Source organism: Pholis gunnellus, assembly GCF_910591455.1.
Source record: "Pholis gunnellus genome assembly, chromosome: 14".
Classification (NCBI taxonomy): Eukaryota; Metazoa; Chordata; class Actinopteri; order Perciformes; family Pholidae; genus Pholis; species Pholis gunnellus.
This window is the reverse complement of record NC_136541.1, coordinates 12,279,039-12,299,524: the sequence shown is the minus strand read 5'-3', so window position 1 is coordinate 12,299,524 and position 20,486 is coordinate 12,279,039. Positions and strand designations below refer to the sequence as shown.

The window sequence follows — 20,486 nt, the reverse complement described above, 5'->3', positions numbered from 1 at the left end:
TGTTTTTTCCCCCTTTATTAAAACATCCAAACGAGAGAGCGGCAGACTATACATTTACCGTGTTTATAAATTATAACTGCTAAAACAGACACTCATACAGTAGCATTCATACTACAATAAAAATGCACTTTTAAATCAAAAGCCCGTTCGTACTTTAGAAATAGTCGCTTCATACAGCGGTGATATGGTGGTAAGGCATCGGTGACAATAGTGAACAACATACGTACTTTCCCCTTTGATAAGACCCTCTCCAGGACATAAAAAGGCCAAACTTCACCCGCGGCATCACACAAGCTCACAGTAGTAACAAGACTTCTCAAGGTTGTATTTGTCTCTTTTGGTTCCTGAGGTATAAAAGTACAGAGCGTAGAAAAAACTAAATAATCAGACGGTGTGCAGCTGTAACTAGCTGATGTCTTCACAGAGATCAGGTACCTTCTGTTATAAAACTGTTTGACACAAAAGCCAATAGTCTGCCAATATAATGCCTCAAGTCGGTACTCGTCCTGTCTAGGTCTTAGCTAACACATCAGAGCCCTTTAACACGTCCATCCTCAAAGTACTCTGCACCATGGCTGCTGACGTGTGAACCAGCAAGTCAAACCCGTCTTGAATGAATATTTATATTCAAATCTATAAAGCATTTAACGGGTGGATGAGAGAGACAATGGTGAATTCTTTCTCGCCACACTAAAATCTATCAGAACTCTATTCTCACACACTCTCACACACACACACACGTACATTTTCTCTCCACTTTGCAGCATTATTTCTCTTTAGTACTCAGACTTAGTACGTGAACCAAAGACTAGGACGCTGGCAGTTCTGTTCTGTTGATGTGAGACTCCTGGTCCCCGTTTCACAGGTCTTTGAACAGCGGGTGCTGCAGAGCCTGAGCAGCTGTGATCCTGGTGGCAGGGTTCAGGTCCAGCAGCCGGTCCAGCAGGTTGTAGGCCTCATCAGGGACTCTGTCCCAGCCCTGCTCGTCCTGCTTCACCTTGCAGTCTGTCTCTGAGCTCTGCTTAAGGCGAGTGGTTTCCGTGTTCCCTGAGTGTTCCCTTTCAGCACTTTCACCTGCTCCACCTTTGTGCTGCTCTAATGTTGCTTCGGTGGGACGGTGTGTGGGCGTATCCTCTTGGATCCGGTGATGACGGGTGACAGCGGAGTCTTCGTTGGCTTCGGGAAGCGGTGTGACTTCATCCTCCGGCGACGGCCTCCGTCCTCTCAGCGTCTCACACAGCGTTCTGAGGTCCTGCCGAGGCAGCACCCGGCTGCACGCCACTGCTTTACCTGAACGGAGATCAGCCCCAAAAAAACAGATTAATTATCTAAACAGAGCCTTCTGTGCATCACAGGGAGGTTCAGTTCAGTTCTCCTACATTGTTACGGTGACGGTCGGGTGAGACACCGTGTTGCTGGATTCATCATAACACAGCAGCATAGGGGTCAGTTTAAAATGTGAATACACACCAAAGGCCTTGGCAGCCTGGATGGTCTCTCTGGAGCCTCGTATGCTCATGATCTGAGTGAGGGCGATCAGGTCGTCGCTGGCTTTGAAGAACGGGTAGCGGCCACTGAGCAGCGAGAGCAGGATCACACCAGCCGACCACACGTCTATGGCTGCAGCACAGGAGGAGACAGGAAGAGGTGCAACATTAGTAACAAATACAGATCTGTATGCAACACACAAGTAACTGATCAGTTGACAGTTTTTGCCTATTTCTGACCTTTCTCACTACTTTATATATTGTGAACCGATTCAAACCGACATACAGTTTTAAAGGTTCATTCCTCCAAAATACTTTTTTAGAACAACAACAATTTCAACTTCCACCGTTGATGGAATTCCAGTATTGGATGAAAATACAATCATTTATCTCCTCATTGTTTGTTTTTTATGACAAAAACAGAGTCAAAGGACAACATTTAGAATTTGTGACGGTTTACACTGACTTCAGGGTGGTTGAAACTATTTTTCGGGAATGTGGTGAAAGAAGTTATTCTGGTGCCTTGCGGTCAATAATAGTTCTTAGAAAGAATCGGCAGGTCAGACTTCAATCGAAATTGGTCAATGGGTACATCGCTATGAAAAAGACACTCACAGTTAAAAACTATGTTGTATTCCTGATATTGTGCGGATAAATTTAACAATGACTGAGAACTGGCGGTCTCCACTTCTGTGTTTTTGCTCAAGACTTTCGGAGGTGAAATAACATTGAAGTGGATGAGAGAGAATGAAGCTCTCTTGGTGCTTTGAAGCAGAACATTTCCAAACTGTAAGTCTTATATTTTATATGTGCACTTCATCTGAAATAAGACAACATCTATGTTTTAATGTATTCATTGTGTTTGAGAAGTTGTTGAAGTTAAGAGTCCAAAACACACGGACGAATTGAAAGTTGAAGAATAAAGATTTGGATCATAATATTGTGAATGTTGAATCAACAAGCTTTTGCACAGCCGTCATTGCATTTGTGTGACAATAAATCATAATAGTCGTGGTTTGAGGTACAAACCTGTTCCTTGGTTGGGACACTTTGTGAGGACTTCTGGAGCTCTGAAGCCCGGGGTTCCAGCTCTGGGAGCCACCTGCGGCTTCCTTTATCAATACAAACAACACAAAGCAGAGGTTTGAACACAGTTCAGTGAGAGAATAGCAAAAACAAGGAACGTAAATAAGTTAGGTTCACATTTGTGATGAAGAATCATGTTACATACGAGTGGTTTCTCCCTCTTTTTTTCCTGTTACCTGGACATGCAGATGTTGCAGACTCGGTCAGTGAGGTAGCAGTTACAGGTGAGGCCCTGCTGTACCGTCCTCTGGGGCCTCTGACTGCTGCTCTGGGTCCTCACAGGCAGCGGGCCCCGGCTGGCGGAAGAGCACTTTCGACTGGCTGGGTCCTCTGTTTTGCTGGGTTTTACCAACTGAATCAAAGAAAGTACTTCATGACAATGACCTAACTGAGATATAAACACATAATAACATTTAAAGGGGTCTCTCTCTTTGAAGCAAATGTTTCTTCGTCATTTCAATGGTTTTGAGAAACCTTTTATTCTTCCAAAAAGGTTCCGTGCCTACCTCTGTCTTTATGGCAGCTTGTTTGGTGGTTGACGGAGCGCGAGTGCAGCTGTTCAGGTTCCTCTCTCCAAACACAGGACGGGGCACTTTGCGTAGTGCTGTCAAATCCTAGAGAAAGCAAAAACATGGAAGGCAGAATTTAGCTAAAACCAACAGAGTAGTTCAGTGAGAAGATAAACACATACTTTAAAATACCCAGAGAGGAAATTCTTAAAATTCAGATGAGTTATACCCAAATACACTGTAATTACACTAATGTACAATTCAGCTAAAGAAAAGCCCCAGAAACACCAATAAAGGTCAAATGTGATCAGACACCTTGGTGAGCTTTGTGCGAGAGGCGGTGACGGTGGTGGTGACAGAGCGAGCTTTTTTAACCAGTGCTTTCTGAGAGGCAGAGGAAGAGGTGGCGGTGGAGGAAGAAGAGCAGGAAGGCGGTAAGTTCGTGGACTGCAGTGCAGGCAGAGGCAGTGAGGGTGAGGCTGTGGTGGTGGTTTTGGGAAGGAGTCTTGGTGGTGCTTTGCTCCGCTGTGTGGTGTCTGGTTTCCCCGTGGACCCTCCACCTTTTTGCGATGCCCTCTGCCTCACTACCTTCAGCAGCTCAATGTGGGTGTCCGCTGTTCCCTGAGCCAGGCCGAAGTCCACCAGCGCGTACCTGCAAACACATTTAAATAAATTAAGAAATACTTTACACTTTATTCTGGCCCCAGACACCACATCCGCACCCAAACTACACAGAGAGGTGAGAATTTCCCTGTTAACTATTAAAAACAGGAGGAATGGGACTACTCACATTGTGCTGTTCCTGTTGTAGAGGAAATTGTTTGGTTTGATGTCTCTGTGAATGATGCCAAACTGGTGGATGTGTCTCAGGGCCGTCAACAGGTGAAAGATGTACAGACGGACTTCTTCAAAGCTCAATGAGCCAATAATGTCCTGAAGAATGCATTTTGATTGGATCAGAAGTTTTAAATTACATGTCAGCGAACAATAACCACTTGAAGAAAGCTACTAAATGATTTACGTTTTGGGGGATTACATTACAGATTGTATCGTTGCAGAAATCTGTGACAGCGGGAGCCACATGCTTGAAAGAATCTAATTGTACTTACTACAATAGCTTGATGCTCTATATAGGGCATGACGATCACTACATGGTCCTCCTTCCTGAAGCAATACGTCACGCCTATCACGTTCTCTCTGCCTCTGAAAAGTGAGGAATAAAAAAGGACACAGTGAGAAACTTTAAATGCGTTGAATGTGTGACTGCTCTGTGACGAAGTCAATCTTGGTCGGTCACTTCCGACAATCATTTTAAAAACACCGATCAAACATAAATGCACATTCATATAAACAAACGGATGTCTTTCCAAACCAGCCATCACTGTATTGAGGTGCGTAGGTTTAGTTGAATCACACAACAAGGAGCCCACACTAATTTACTACGGCATAAAAATAACCTTTAATAAAACTAGATTAAACAGTTATGATGCAACAGTTCTTTGATTTGCTACTTTAGAATTTGTGAGAACACAACTCTCACATATTCGATGAGTCAACACTGTAAGAAGTCAACAACAACAGCGTAAACAATGCATGAAGCAGAGTATATAAACGTAATTAAAGACCCAACTTAAAAGAGTTTGAATTAGCGGTTCAGTTCTTTAAAAAGGGAGTCTGACAGTCTTGAATCACTTCATAAACACACAGCAGTGTTGGACTCACCCAGCTACAGTGAGACACTGAAGCTCAGCAGCGACGCGTGTGGGATGGCTGGTTGGGATGAGGTGCTTCAGGGCGAACATCTCTCTCCTCCCATCCAGCATCTGAGCCTCACCCAGATACACCGAGCTGAACGTACCTTGTTCATAGATACACGTCATGAACACTTTGAGTCCCTACTGTATTCATCTTAAACAAAAAATGTCTCTGAAGCGCATACTTGCAAACTCCAAAATGCTGTGTACACAGTCAGGCAGAGCAAGTACCTTCTCCAATTTTGTCTGTTATGCGGAAAACCTTGGCCAGCTGAGGGACCGCTTTGGAGAGGATCTCAATGTCTATTTCCACATCCCCTGGAACAAAACAGGAACATATAAATATATATATATATATAAGTCATAGTTGCACAACACACTTTTTGAATCTAGTACCATACTTTCTCACTTTATGTTTCAGGTTGTTGAGCAACAAAAGGTGAAAGAATGACAAACCTCTACAGGCATGTTACTATGTGACGTCATTAAGATGATTATATTCTTTAGGTGTAACTTACTCGAGACTTTGCTTTTCCTCTGACCTCTGTCTGATTTAATGACACATCCGTCTGTGCTGACGCCTTCGGTGCAGACAGGACACAGCTCCATCTAAGACACACACACAGACATGAATACAGAGAGTTAATACAGAGTTATGATGGCAACTTAACTGAAACGTGTTAACTGTAAATGTCGTTAACTTAGGGAAGTGGTGTTAAGTTGGATACTGTATTGAGTCGTATTCACTTGATACAGTGATTGGTTATTGACAGATATATAAGAAATGTTGTCGTTTGTCATTCACACTACAACAAAACTAGCTGTTCGCTGCTGTCTGTCCAGCTAACGTCAGAACAAAAAGACCCAAAACAAAGAGAAACTCACCGCGTTAGTTGTTGCTGTGAAGTTCGACAGTTTCTTCAAACGACAATTTCATGAACACAGTATACAGTCCTGAGCTAATGTGGCTTCGACGAAAACTAATATGTGTAAATATAACTCGGGCTGCGGCTGAATTAAGAGTTTATTGAGCTTTTTTAGACTTTTCCGCCAACAAACTCCGCGCTAAAAGTGACGTCCCTGAAATCTCGCGTTACATCAGCACAAGTCACGCGAGATCAAAGTCTACAGGAAGAAGTATTCTTCTTCTTCTACTGTTTGTTGGCAGACTACAAACCAACGGTTAAGGCATGCCGCCACCTACTGTACCGGAGTTTGTAACATCACAGTAATATTATTATTATAAATTAAAAAAATTAAATTAAAAAAATCTTCATTTAGAAGTGAGATTCTGGATATTAAACCCGTTCCATTCAAACATTTAAATAAAGTGTGTTGATGAATGAAAGTGATAATCAACGTGATAATTAAACCAAACTCTGAGACCTTGTCAGGTTTAGTAACAACAGTGTAAAGACTGTGGTCCAAACCTGCTTAAAATATACCAAAAACTGCCACATTTGTTTGACAGATCACTAAATGTACATTAAACAATCACCAAATGAAATACATAAATAAAGCTGATTACATGGTCAACAACCTACCTATCAAATAAGTGCTAAATGATGAGCTTCCCCATCAAAGGATGAAGACTTGTTCACTACAAGCTGATACTTCTCCCCAAAGACTGCACTGAAGCATTCAATAAACACAGATTTTATTCAATAAATAAATGCATAAATTACATTAGTAACAATTAAAACTAACATTAGAAATGATCTGTTTCATTTACAATATGAACGAATAATAACATGACTTTAAAACAGTCTACAACTCTTCATGTAAAGCTCACCGGTTAACAAAATATGAACAATGACATAAAACACTTTATGTTAATGACATATTCATAGTTAGACAAGCAGTACTTCTAAAATATACCATCAAATATCCCAAGGAAAGCTTCCTCTTCTTTGCATTTAGTGCTGCTACAGTGTGTAAAAAAGAGGGAAAGGGTTAATCAGGAGAAAGCATGTACGTTTAAAGTATATTCAATATGTAGGATTATTTGCATTACCTACTTAAGGAAATAATATGGTAATGAGTCAAAACGAAAGCATTTATAATTGTTTGTACCTTCTGTTGACAGATGAGCTGGTGTTGGATGGGACGCTCATTGTTGAGAAGAAATCAAACCTTCTGGTGAGGGGGGCCACGAGGGTCTCCGTCTGCTTTTGGGGACATTCTGGTGTTTTGACTGTGAGTTCCTCTCTGAAAGTGCTTGATCTCTGCAAGAGGAGGAAGGGAAGCAAATGTCAGATCTGCCAAGTTAAGTTGTTTAAAAGCACCTTTGATTTAGCTTAACCTGGGAGTCAGTAACCATTTTAATATTAATACATTAACAGAATATTCCTTGCTGCTGCCATGTTTTTATCGACATCTAAATGAATCCCTGGAGATGAAAGACGCATTTTAAACTCAATAGGCCCTTTTCACAGCAGCCAATTTGCATGTCATTGCAAGGTAAACACCGGTGTAACTAAATTAATAACATTAATTACAGCCCTGTTTCATTTAGGTTGGTCACGGCCCTGGTATCATGCATGCTGGCATTGGAAAACAATGAAAAGAGTAAGATGTTCAAAATGGCAGAGCACTCAATTGTGTCTCTCCACAGTATAAGATTCATTGGGTTAAACAAATCAAAGTCTAGGGGGCAACTATGTAAACAACAGTATTCTCTGTGTATGTAGCACATGCACAGATCTCTGCATGCACACACACACACACACACACACACACACACACACCTTGTTATTCCAGTCGAGTGTGACTCTGTTCAGTGGTCTAACTGTAACCAGTGAGGGTCCTTGTTCTCTGATTCCAGGTAAAATCGACCTAAAAACAAATATATGACGAATGTTTTTACTGTCTTAACTACAATATCAAATATATTTTGAGAGGAGATTTGACATATTTCACACATTACTTGATTTCTGTCCTTACCTCAGTGGTGTTCTGGCTGTGGTTACACAGGGTTGGACTTGTGAGTGACTGAGGAGCACTGGTGCAGATGTAGCAGCAAAGCCTACACATAAAACAAAGGTAAGAGAATCAAAATCATAACAATGATGGAGGCATAATCCCTCATAATCATGCCTGAGGTAGAAATATATGACTTCCCTCCTCTGAATTAAAAGTAACTGAGACTTCACTCGACCTGGCATGTTGTAGTCGACACGCTGCTGGGCTTCAGGTCTAGCACCGGTTAGACACGAGGCCAATGACGCCTCGCTGGCATGCACCAAGTTCTCGTCATCAAAGTCGTCCCACTCGTTTCCGAGGTCAAAGCTGACCGTCGGTATTTGTGATGACGAAGCATTTACGCAGTGAGCGCTCTGGTTTGACACGACAGCCGAGCTGGTTCTTCTGATCTGGTTTAGAAGCGGTTTATGGTTCTGACGCACACCAACACTGATTCCTGGGTTCATCCACACTGAGGAACCTAAACACAAATGAGTTAAATAAAAATAATGAATACACCATCAAGTGGTGCTGCGCTTTGGTCATTCTTGGTTTCAATCTGAAAACAATATCTCAATAACAACTCCAGAGTTTTTAAAGACCATAATTGGGGGCTTTGCTTGTTTTCTGTCAAAGAATAACCTTTTTTCATGAACCAAGTTAACATTATCCTCATAAAGCTGCTTATCAATGCAATGCACTGTGCTGTCAATGAAAACTCTAAGATGATTTACTGACGGTTTACTGACATGAACTGATGACAATGGCGAAGAGATTGAAACCGATATAATATGCACTGAAAAATAACTCATTAATATGAGATTTGTAGTTAATGTGCTAAAACATGCCAAACCACTAATGACGTGCGTCTTGTAATGAGTTTGCGTTACGTTTTTTAACGATACTTTGATGTTGAGCACGAGATGCAGCAGGTGTCTGGACGGGCTCCTTCATCATCATGTGCATGTCCTCCACGTAGTCCTCATAATCTGAGTATGAGATACCGAAACATACAGTCACAGATCCTGTGATCGTTGAACCCTACAACGTTGGGGAATGTGTTCAGTTCAGAGTCTTTAATTTGTTTACTATTGTCAACATCGCTCAGATGAACTATGTGTGGCAGTTGGAGGCTGTCTTCTCCGGTCAGATCCACCGTCTCAGCGTGTGGTCTGACTGAAGCGTCACAGTGACTTCCTCCGTACCTTCATCAAATACATGAATGTAATTCAGTGTCAGGACTTGATTGATTTCATTGACACTAAACATATTTTACTGTCACACGTTTTTAGAAGCTAATATGCAGCAGTTGTTCAGGGACTTATTCTAATATTCACAATTATGATCAAAGTCTAAGATGTCAGTGTAACTGTGAATACCAGGAAACAGCAGGCAGCCTCTCTTTGGGTTTGTAAGCAAACTCCTGCATGTTGACAGACTCCTCGCTCATTTTAATCTGAGGAAATAAAACACCAAACAGACTTATTCAGTTTAGTAACACAGAGAAAGACTTTTAATGGATTTATAAAGAAATAAGAACGTTGTTGTCAAAGCATAGTTATTATTAATTGTAATTATTTTTACTACACATTTAAACAAAATATTTAATTTCTAAAGTGCATGTCTAGACTTGGGTATTTGTTATACATTTTAATAGTATTCTCATATCTTAATATACAGTATAATAGCTCATGAGCTGAGGCTCATCAGCGTCTTCTGCAGACAAGTCAACATGAAGTGTATCTTGCATCAGTGCACTTTGCATTCTATCCTGGATTAGGTTTAGTATAGCAGTCTTCCAATAATCACAGACTACACATTAAACCGTGTTTATTTGTTTCAATTCAACAACTGTTTTTTGTGTGTTTGTGTTCTTCCGAACCTTAAGCCGTTTGACAGGAGTCTGTGGAAGTGTGTCACACCTGCTCCTCAGGTCTTTCAAATAGGAAGAGAAACTGTGCTCTTGATTTGCTGACCTCTTCCGTGCCACAGCTACTCCTACTTTACCTTGAGGGCGGAGAGAAGACTTCTATACTCTTGACAGCCGCACAAAGTAAAGCACAGGTGCACATAAGTTGCACAAAAGGAGACGTACACAGTGAAAGACGAGTGATTGTACTCACAGCAGTCGTGGCCACACAGATCCTTATTCTTGCAGAAGTGGTTGCATTGTCTTTTATTGCTTAAATCTGATTAGAGAAAATTAAACACATCTCAAATCACCACCTGCCTTTGAAGACATACTAAATCGATATACACCATTTCATATTTCAGCATCAACAGAACCATCAGTTCAACAGTGCAGTGCCTTGGTCTGTAGCAGATGTGGTGTTTTCCCTCTGAGCTGCAGCCTGGTCTGTAGACTGTGGTTTCAGTGCAGAGTGCTGTGGTCTCTGTCCAGTCGGATCAAACGGTGTGTTGTAAAGATTATCATTTCCAAACCTCCGGGCTCCAGAGTAGTAGACGTTGAACTTGTGTTGGATGTCCAGGCCCACTATGGGAGAGGAAAAGGCCAAAAACATCCAGTAAGTACACTCCCTACATAGCATTAGTCTGAAGCCAGCATGTGCAAAAACAAGACGTGCATTATATAAAGAATCTGTGGTTTGATTTGATGAATTTGACAAAAAATGACAAATGCCCGAAAATAATAAATAATAATTGAATAACTGCCTTATTTGGCTTGACACACTTGTTTCTCACAAATAACAGTGAAATTGTTGTTCAAAGGGCATGGTGAATTGTTCAATATATAAATAAAGAACCGTGTAACTGAACAACCCAACATACCTTTATTCCCTTCTATGATATAGGTGATACACATTGTCCATGTTCAATATTAAGGTGTTTTCATGGTGTACCATATTGTGAGCTGATGAGGTTGACACTGATCTCCTCTCCTCTCGAGGCCTTTGCCACCTCAATCTTCTTCGACCAGCTCCCAGACTTCAGCAGGACCAAGTCCCTGGAAACAAACAACAGGTTGCCTGCTGAGAATCAATATGCTATATATTGTCAAACCAGGTTCTGTCTTCTTGTTCATGATGGTGACCGAGCTATACAGAAAGAGAGGGTGAGTGAGAGAAGGACAACAATAAATTGGTGAGGCCTGGGGACTGTTCCCTCACGTGAGTTTCTGTAGGAAGACCACAGCGTTGTCAGAGTTTCCGATAATCAGAGAGATGTAGTGGTTGTCTGGAGCTGTTCTCCTGGACAGCAGCTGTGCTTGGTTTTTAAGGTTCACCTTCACCACAATCTCTGCCGCAGCACAGCTGTACCTCGGAAGCTGAGAAATACAAAGACAACTTTAAAGAAAAGCTATTAAGAATAACAGAGTTATCAGATGCAACCTGGCAATAATAGCTCAAAAGTCTGACCAACAAAAAGTGAAAAGCTCAATAATGTGACGTAATATGAACGTTCTTGTCCCTTTGATAATAAAACTCTGCTACATCTTTTACCTGCTCCAAAGTAACTTCATACTTCGGGAGATTCACGACAGATTCTTTGATTTGGTTCCCAAATGGTGGATGTCTGTTGAGAATCTGAATAAAATAAAGTTAGAAATCATATCCAAGTACTTTATACAAAAATTATTTGAAAATATGTATTTTTGTGCAAACATTTAAGGTATTAACAAGATTTTGCTCAACATAAGCTGAGCCATACTGTGATCACAGTCTACATTCAGCTCAAACAGAGGTTAATCAAATGATTTGGGTTATTAAAAAGTGTTTTCATATCTTAAATATTACACAGACTGACCAGCTCAAGCTCTCTGGGGTTGGTTTGCTCGATTTTGCTAAAAGTGGTGAGTCCAGCGTTCACCATGGCAGTTGACAGAGTCTGGCCTGAAAAACACAGTGTATTATTATAAAGTGTTGATATTTAGCTTGAGACTGCATGTACATCTAACGGGAATATTGTTTGGTTTGTTGATTAATTCATTGTGTATTAACTAGCATGGAGATTTGTCATTTTAATACTGCATTTACACTGCTTGGATAAAAGATGCCACACTATGGTGATGTTTATCTACCTATCTTTTCCAGCTGTTTGGAAACATAGAAGGAGTTTTCCCAAAGCTTGGCTCTGAAGCACTTAGCCAGCATCAGGGAGTTAAGCAGAGCAGAGAAACCAATCTTAGATCGGTGAGTCAGAAACTCTGACAAGCCTAATTGGGATCAAAAAACTATTTAAAGTTTAAAAATTGTCAAAATAGAACAGAGAGCACTTTGTGTACTTGTTGTTCCGGATTTACCCAACGTACATTTGCTGATGCGCATCCCATTCCTGAAGATCTTTGCTGTGTCCTGTGTAAGTCCAAACTCTTGAATTGAGATGGATCCCAACTGAGCCTGAATCAAGCTACAGACAAGGTAACAAACACGTAATATTTATCGTGCACAGTCCATAAGAACTCCATAATATAAAATGTACAGTATAAATAATAAACACAGAGAAAGCCCTGAATGAATAAACTGACCAGTTCACTTTCATCTGACTGGTTTTGATCTTTCCCTCGATGGGAAACCTGGAAAAATACAGAAACATCTTATTCACAATTGTGTCTACGTCGACCATTATGCATTTAAAAACAGGGGTTATGATCCGGTATATGCATGTAGATGTCAATCCTATACATGTGTGAGACCTGATGGTGAGCCTGTTCCTGTCCTTGTTGAGGGTGTTCAGGGACCTCTTCTCATTCATTCTCAACTGAATGTCGCTGAACTCTCTGCTCTTCGACACTAGCTCAATCTGTACATACAGACACTTTTCATCTGAATAATTTTGCAATGCCTTACCATAATAATAATACAAATAAGTTCAGTTTTAAGGAAACCAGCCTGACAATAGAACATGTCACTATATTGGCATTGCTGTGCAGCATTATGAGGAAACCTACCAGGTCAGACAGACTCTCAGTGCCGGCCACGTTGCTGAACTGTTTCATGGTGTCAAAGGCAACATAGTACCTGGCCATCAATCGGCCTCCCTCTGCAGGGAACAAACACAAACTATTCAACACTTTGAAGGCTCAGTTATAAAGGAAGAGTGAAGATAAAGGTGCAGATGTCATCCACTCCACTGAACATAAGTTAAGAAAGTAAACTAAAGAGGATCATTTTGCAAATCATTTATTCTATTTTCTCCTCTCTACCTGTTGGTTTGATGTTGATGTCCTCATCCATGTCGATCAGACCAATGGAGGACAGAGAGTTGAGGTTCTTCAGACACAGTTCTATGAGAGGAAAAATAGAAATGACTTCAAATCAGGCGCCAATCTCCGGGTCTGAAAAGTGAAGGCAATGTGTAGGTGCCTTCAACTTAAACTCTTTCTAATGGCCATCAGGGGGCGACTCCTCTGAAGTCTGATTGTGGTCTACAGTATGTGAAGTCTATGAGAAAATGACCCCACTTACTTTATGTATTTTGTCAGTATATATTCTTAACATGAATTTATGGTCTCAATCGCTTTAATACAGCATGATGTTGAAGCATTTAGAGTAAAATAATGCTTTAGGGCGGGGCTACCTTGTGATTGACAGGTCGCTTTGTGTTTTCAGGTCATGAAAGTTAATGTAACCTTTTGGCCTAAAAATATCCTATTCAGCCTTCGGTTGTACTTTCCTCCACTCGATCGTGTCACTTATGGTTGCAAAAAAAACAAGCAGACTACGACTTCTTATATACTGTCTATGCTTCAAATAGAGTCAAAACAGTTGTGGCCCACCTTGCAATTTAGCTTCGATTCCAAATCTGTCCAAGTTGGCGGAGAAACCTGAAGTTGGAGTCGAGGCACATTGCGATGACGGGTTCTAACATACAGTCATTAAAAGAAGCTGGACACTAATTGTGAAACAGATAATCTTCTGTGTGTTTGGAGCTCTGACCATAGTGTGTGGGGTTCTTGAGGGCTCGGATGTAGAGGAAGGTGGAGCGTATCCAGTCCAAAGCCATGTTGACATCACTGATGGTTTGGAGAACAATCTCAGCATTCAGGTGCTCCACCAGGTGACTGTGTAAGCTGGGGGACAGGAGTATACTGTTACCTCATGCACTACGGTAATAATGTCTACGAGAGAGCTCAGAGTCACAGAAAGACAAGCTGAGGGAGAGAAGAAGAAGATGAATGTCGAGTGACAGTCACACCTGCTCTCAATGATTTCCACCCCATTCATAAGATTCATGTACTTGTCTTTGGTTTGGATCTTGGTCATGATCACTGCAGTGGCTGATGTGTCAAACTAGAGGAAGAAAAAACTGAAGTCGGTATTTAGTTTGTGCATCACACTAGAACTAGTCGTTGCTATCTTTCTTACTCCATTTACTGTATTTAAAAAGATTATTTTTCCATAACAGATACCTTCAGATTCCTGCAAGTTGAAGGGCAATGCACCTTGTGTTAAAATGGTACAGTGCCAGCAAAACAAACATTGTTTTTGTGATGGTGCACCAACCCCATACCTCCTTGTGCTAAGGCAGGTAAGAACAATAATAAAGTATTTCATTGTTATTCTGCCATTACTTGTGGTCTCCCAGCTCGGCCTATCATCTGTAGCAAGTCGGCCTCGCTGTACTCCTCACAGGAGCCTGCCACATACTGCATGGTCGACTTGATCACTACCAGATGAGCTGGCAGGTTCACCCCCATGGCCAGAGTCCTGGTGGTAACTAGGGAATAAAAAAATCAGACCACAAGCACAAATTCAGTGCCCATGACATGCAGTAAAAACTACATTTCAAACTGTACCAGCTAGCGGTGACAGTTAGTGACAGCGTAGTTCCATGTTTCAACATGATACGGGTGATACTGAACGGCTCGCTTGGTGTAACCTGCGATACTTGTCTTTCCTGTTTACGTCTGCAGCGATACGAAAACAATACGGAATCGTGTGGCACACTTTTATAGTCACGTAGCCATTTATAGCACAGGATACAACTGTACTAGTGACAAAGTCTCACAGAGGACAGGCAGGTCTCCCACAGTGAAGGCCTCTTCTATCAACTTCCTATCAGACAAGTCAACTCCTGCATGGTGGTAACCAACTCCTAACATCACCAGATCTAGACCACAAACACAACACCAAATAAAGTTAATACGGTCGGTAATCAAATGAACATGTACTTTCTTACTGGGGCTGGAACTCTGGACTGAAACAGGTTTCAAAGTGTATATCTGGTGGGTCTTGACATTTAGGATTCAAAAGGGGACTCACCTCTCAGTTTTGAATCCAAAATAGAGTTTGCATATTTCGTCAGCCTTAAAAATATTACAAGTAACAAAAAGTCAAGATCAAGCTTTCAATGAAATTAGCTACGGATAAAGAACAACACCATGTTTTGATGAATAGTGACAACATGTTATGGATAAGTAAGAAACATACCTTTGCTTGTGCTCCATGCTCATAATGAACCGAGCATCCTTGGCCAGAACTGCAGCTGACTGCTGGACTCCTTTCCTTGTAGAGCAGAACTACAGAATAACATAATTATTATTCCTAAACATATACAACAAATTCCAAATAATCAAAGTAAATAACACAAGTTCGTAAAGGAGTAAAGGTCCTACCCCTTTCTATAACTTAAATAATAAACTTAATGTTTATCACATATACATAGAAAAAAGCATCTTAATATATAAAACAAAAATTAAAAACACGTCAACAATAACACCATGAAAAAATCTAATCCCACCATCCTCATTAACTTTTAATAAGTTGACAATTTTGTTAAATGACATGAGAAAATCAAGCCGGTTAAGCAAACACACAAGCAGAAAAAAAGGGCAAAGTCTGCTCAATTTCCCACCCACCACGAGTGCAGGCTTCTGGTCAGAGTACGTTTGTATGATGTTGGCCATCTTGTAGTTGAGCGAAAGGTCAAACTTGAACTCTGTCTGGTTCGGGATGCGGGGGAATCCCAGCACCACCTTCCTCAGTTTCACGGGTCGGTGGCTCTCGTCCATGTCCAGATATGTGGCAGGACCACTCTCATCAGACAGCCAGTCTGCTATCTAACAGCAGAGCAGATAAAACAATGATCTCATTACTCATTTACACAAGAGATACGGTAAAAACACAGAATTGTGTCTGTGCATTACAGGGCAGTGCCTCCGTGAAGTGCCTTTCTGAATTTGTTGCTATTTTTAGTTTTTTTCCTACTTAATCACATAACAGAGGACTCCAATTAACCAATTTATCTATGAAACATATCATTCAGAGAGATTTGTCCACAATGCATTTTGAATTCTTTTCACAAACAAATTCCTGCAGTGCTCTTTCTCAGTCTCGTACATCAGAGGTGTTGGGTATGGTGGCTGATACAGCCACAAACCTCATGGAGAGGCCTGCGTCTGGATTCTGTGCCGTTCTGTAGGCGTGTACAGCCTTCATCCTGCTCACAACAACCTCCAGCGTGGCGCCGCGGGTCGTATCCTTCACCACATGCACCTGGAACAACAAAATGTGCCAGGTTACAGTTCGCTTTATAAACATATTTAAGGCCAAAGAGATGGTGATATGTAGGTCAGATTTAATTAGTGTGAGGAGGTGCATCTCAGTCTGGAAGAACTACAGAGACTAGTTGTGTGTGTGGGCCACATGATGGACCATCATTTCTTAATGGCTAACCTCAAGTGAAAAAAAGTGCTGAGGGCAGAGGCTAATTATGTGCCATCAGCCAGTTCGGCATAATGAAGTTTACTGTAGACAGAACATCTACTGGCACATGACTGCACAGTGAGCATCCGCCCCTGTGAAGGCAGGTTATGAGACGCTATAAATACTTAAAAAAGGGTCTCTGAACAAAATATCTGACCTCATCGATAAGGAAGAGTCTGACTAGCTGCAGCAGACAATTGTCCTTCCATTTTCTTGTCATGCTGTCCCATTTTTCCTGTCAAAACATGAATACATTCGGATCACAATTTTATTTTTTTTTGTTCTTATCTTTCCTCTTCCTTAATTTTTGCTGCATTTTGTTTAATTAAGATGCAGTATATTGTCACACACAGGCGTGGTCAGGATGATGTGGGAGTCCTGAATCTCAAAGAAGTCGTCAATCTCTGTGTCGCCCGTCAGCTCCTTACAGGTCAGCCCTAGAGGACCAAACTTCTTCTTCCAGCTCTCAAAGCACTGACTGCAGAGAGCTTTGATAGGGGCCACTGGCAAGAGCAGACAGTGACAGGGTCAGAAATCTATAATGTCATCAAAAATCTAATCTGGAAACGATACACTTGGCAAGTCAGAAGAAACACATTCAAAGCCCCAGTGCATGATAAGCTTTATCTGTGTATTAATAGGGTCTGCATATTATTCTGCTCACTATAGACAGCTTTGACATCTCTCCAGGGCTCTGAGGTCTCCATTAACAGACGAATGATGGCCAGCTCAAACAGCACTGTTTTACCAGACCCAGTAGGAGCACATGCCACAAAGTTCTTACCCGTGTAAAGAACCTGTGAATAAACCAAACATAAATACAGTCACTGTTAACAGGTTATAACAGAGCAATGAAAACGATCATGTTAGTCATAATCCTCAACGTGTCTGTTTATAAAGGCTTCCAAATAATGCTTACATCATCGAGTGCTTTGGACTGAACGTAGTTGAAAAAGGGGAACTCGTTGAAGACGGATCTGAATTTAGCTGCTGTGAAAGCGTGGATCAGGAACTCAAACCACATTACTTGTGAAATTGCATTCCAGTCACTCTACAGTTCAAACATTGTCTAAAATGGTCAAATTGTGTTGACTTATGCAGCAGCAAAAAGGATACGGATTTCAGAAACTGGTCTCAAAACTCCAGACGCAGAGGACCCTAAAATGTGCACAATCAAAACATAGAATAAATTTGGAGTCACGCACTCACTGATTCCACTCACTCCACCTTGAGGATTACATGAAATGTTTGACATTTTGGTAGGGTATAAAATCAAGGGATTATATTTTATAGTGAATGTTAACTAAACATCAGACTGTGGTTACAAGGGTTTCTACTGTTCCTGCACCGCCTGTACTGTTTTACAATCCACCACCTAGTGACCGGCATGCTGCATTACAATGGAAACGGTCAACGAGGAGAGCTCACCTCATTTCACCTCATCACCCAAACACAATGTGGCAGCTGCTGCCATGGCTAGACACGGGCATGCTCATTAGCCGCACCGCTTTACAGAAGCTATACGAGTGTTATTTGGTAAACCAGTCAGAGGCTGCGAGCGCAGCGCCTGTCTGTGACTGTGTCAGTGCAGTGCAGCACCTTGTATGCAGAGAGGCTGAGGCGTCATGGGCGGAACGAAGGCTCTCTTTGTGCCCTTGTCCTGCATCTCAGCGCGTGCCGCCTTCTGCGGGGGTCGGCCGCACGCTGCAGATGAGCCCAGAGGAGGAGGGGGTGGGGGTGGGGAGGGGGGCTCGGGGGAGCGAGGAGAAGCTGCCTGGCTAACTGTCGCCCGTGGCGGCTGAAGAGGAGGAGGCACTGTCACCATGGCAACCGCACTGTGAAAAGTTTGAGGTCTGGATGCTGTCTGGCTTCTGCTGCTGCTGCTGCTTCTGAGGTCACCTATGTTTGACGAGTCACCTCCACTGTTCGACACTTGAACCTTGAACAAGCTGTTGAGGGAGGGAGGAAGGGGAGGATACGGAGGGAATAAGAAGTTGAAATGAGGTAGATTGAGGCAGAATAAGGTAGAATGAGGTAGAATGATGTAGAATGAGGTAGAGTGAAGTAGAATGAGGCAGAATGATGTAGAATGATGTAGAATGAGGTAGAATGAGGTCGAGTGAGGTAGAATGAGGTAGAGCGAGGCAGAGTGAGGTAGAATGACGTAGAATGAGGTAGAATGAGGCAGAGTGAGGTAGAATGAGGTAGAATGAAGTAGAATGAGGCAGAGTGAGGTAGAATGAGGTAGAATGATGTAGAATGAGGTAGAATGAGGTTGAGTGAGGTAGAATGAGGTAGAGTGAGGTAGAATGAAGTAGAATGAGGTAGAATGAGGCAGAGTGAGGTAGAATGAGGTAGAGTGAGGTAGAATGAGGCAGAGTGAGGTAGAATGAGGTAGAGTGAGGTAGAATTAAGTAGAATGAGGTAGAGTGAGGCAGAGTGGGGTAGAATGAAGTAGAATGAGGTAGAGTGAGGTAGAATGAGGTAGAATGAGGCAGAGTGAGGTAGAATGATGTAGAATGAGGCAGAGTGAGGTAGAATGAGGTAGAATGATAGAGGGGGAAAACACAATGTTTCTGCTGCAAGCTTGGAGGCTTATTTGAAGAAGCAGCCTATGGGGGATGGTTTAGCATATTTTTATGTTATTCTTATAAACCGTCCACATGTGTAAAAACCAAGCCTCTTCGTGATATACTGCAGTTCCATTTTAACTACTACTAATGTCATGGATTCCAACAATTTGAGTGAAATTTTTAGACAGCCAAAAACTGGAAACATGGCTTTTATACTGAGAATAACATTAATCCTGCCAATTTAAGCACTTTTAAAATTATGTATCTGCCTCCAAGGAGAGAAAGACCATTGTTGGCCTGCTATTTACAGCCTCAAGGCCACATATTAATCTGTGGCTTTTGAAAATAAGAAACCTGTAACTGCCAACAAGTGGATATTTCTTCTCATCATTCAAAATATATACTACAGTGAGACTATCTTAAAACAATGTGCACACACTGTTCACAATCATATATATATGTCGTCTTGACAAATAACGGACACTTGCCTTCTCCGTAGAGGTGGGCTTCTGCTTTGCTCCAGAGACAAACACCTCCGGCTGATGGCTGCATGACCAGAGTGCTGAGGGGTTGGATCTCCACTTCTATCACTCTGACAGGAACCCTGAGAGTAATCCCTAAACCCGTCACCTCCCCAAAGGCTGGTGCTGCTGCTGCCATCCTGAGTTTGCTCAATCTCTTTCTCATCTTTGTTATGAGTGTAAGGACCGTTGATTTTTGATGGTAAAACCTTAAGACCAGCTGATCCTTTCATAGGAGGCAGGAATGTATTGAGTCTCCGTGAGAAACCTGGGAGTAATAATAAAGAGGGGGAGAGAGTTTCATCAAACAAAGTTGTTGATAGCTGTAATTTGGTGCCTTTTACGGGTGTGACTTTCCAAACTAAGGTTGACTATTCTGCTATTTTGCTTGCTCATGAAAATAATTTACAGCAGGGAATTTACCATTCCAGTTATACTAATGATTATTAGGCTATATTATAAGACCAAGATCCTGGTGTGTTTACGCAAGCCAAGGAAAATTGGGAAAGCTTTCAAGCCTGTTCAAGCTAGCGTGTCAGTGAGTCACACAGTTAAATTTAGTAGTTCTTCAATAGGCCAGATACTGAGCAGTTCACTCAAATCAAGTGAAAAGGAATTCACCCTAATCCAGAGCACAACATACTGTATGGGGCAGGGAACGACTCTGCCTCCTTCTGCACATCCTGAGTGGCTGGAACCTGAGAAAGGGATGGAGGCACTTCCAGCTGCCATGGGCTGACCTCCTGGTGCAGTGGCTTTCTGCCAAATACAATCCACAGGAAAAAAACATGAATTCAGCTGTGAGCGGGAAGAAGATGATGTGGGTCATCTCTTGTACTCACACTTTGTGGACAATGGGTTTCTCAAAAAACAGATTGTCCAGGGACAAGGTGCAGTCGTCGGTGTCCAACATCTCATCGGGTCACGAA

The 20,486-nt window shown here is 41.9% G+C and overlaps 2 protein-coding genes across 2 annotated transcripts; both read right to left on the bottom strand.

The window, feature by feature from the left end:
• Positions 1-65: 65 nt before the first annotated feature.
• cdc7 (cell division cycle 7 homolog) lies at positions 66-5,885 on the bottom strand. The gene is made up of 12 exons (XM_079173044.1): positions 5,722-5,885; positions 5,355-5,445; positions 5,068-5,154; positions 4,805-4,940; positions 4,192-4,285; positions 3,873-4,015; positions 3,398-3,734; positions 3,080-3,187; positions 2,750-2,925; positions 2,517-2,599; positions 1,471-1,620; positions 66-1,290 (listed from the first exon to the last, which is right to left on the bottom strand). Exons 2-12 carry the CDS (start codon positions 5,443-5,445, stop codon positions 860-862), a joined length of 1,836 nt encoding a protein of 611 aa, XP_079029170.1. The 5' UTR covers positions 5,722-5,885; the 3' UTR covers positions 66-859.
• Positions 5,886-6,703: 818 nt separating this feature from the next.
• hfm1 (helicase for meiosis 1) lies at positions 6,704-20,470 on the bottom strand (the record flags this gene model as incomplete). Its single annotated transcript, XM_079172982.1, has 39 exons — positions 6,704-6,761; positions 6,910-7,061; positions 7,584-7,671; positions 7,780-7,861; positions 7,994-8,278; positions 8,703-8,786; positions 8,887-9,002; positions 9,177-9,253; positions 9,680-9,804; positions 9,921-9,986; positions 10,106-10,291; positions 10,659-10,762; positions 10,926-11,083; positions 11,259-11,342; positions 11,563-11,648; positions 11,837-11,971; positions 12,068-12,165; positions 12,284-12,331; positions 12,452-12,558; positions 12,707-12,798; positions 12,962-13,042; positions 13,535-13,582; positions 13,695-13,828; positions 13,954-14,048; positions 14,330-14,475; positions 14,767-14,868; positions 15,021-15,064; positions 15,189-15,277; positions 15,617-15,817; positions 16,098-16,253; positions 16,621-16,698; positions 16,815-16,966; positions 17,128-17,260; positions 17,383-17,453; positions 17,580-17,621; positions 18,063-18,412; positions 19,525-19,825; positions 20,201-20,316; positions 20,400-20,470. 39 exons carry the CDS (start codon positions 20,468-20,470, stop codon positions 6,704-6,706), a joined length of 4,641 nt encoding a protein of 1,546 aa, XP_079029108.1.
• Positions 20,471-20,486: the final 16 nt, after the last annotated feature.

Excerpts from the sequence above, each read along its gene's own strand:
- cdc7 (XM_079173044.1), bottom strand. The coding sequence starts at position 5,445 with ATGGAGCTGTGTCCTGTCTGCACCGAAGGCGTCAGCACAGACGGATGT. Across the intron at positions 4,286-4,804 it reads CAGTGTCTCACTGTAGCTGG|AGGCAGAGAGAACGTGATAG; the intron begins GTGAGTCCAACA and ends CTCACTTTTCAG. Across the intron at positions 1,291-1,470 it reads CCAGGCTGCCAAGGCCTTTG|GTAAAGCAGTGGCGTGCAGC; the intron begins GTGTGTATTCAC and ends ATCTCCGTTCAG.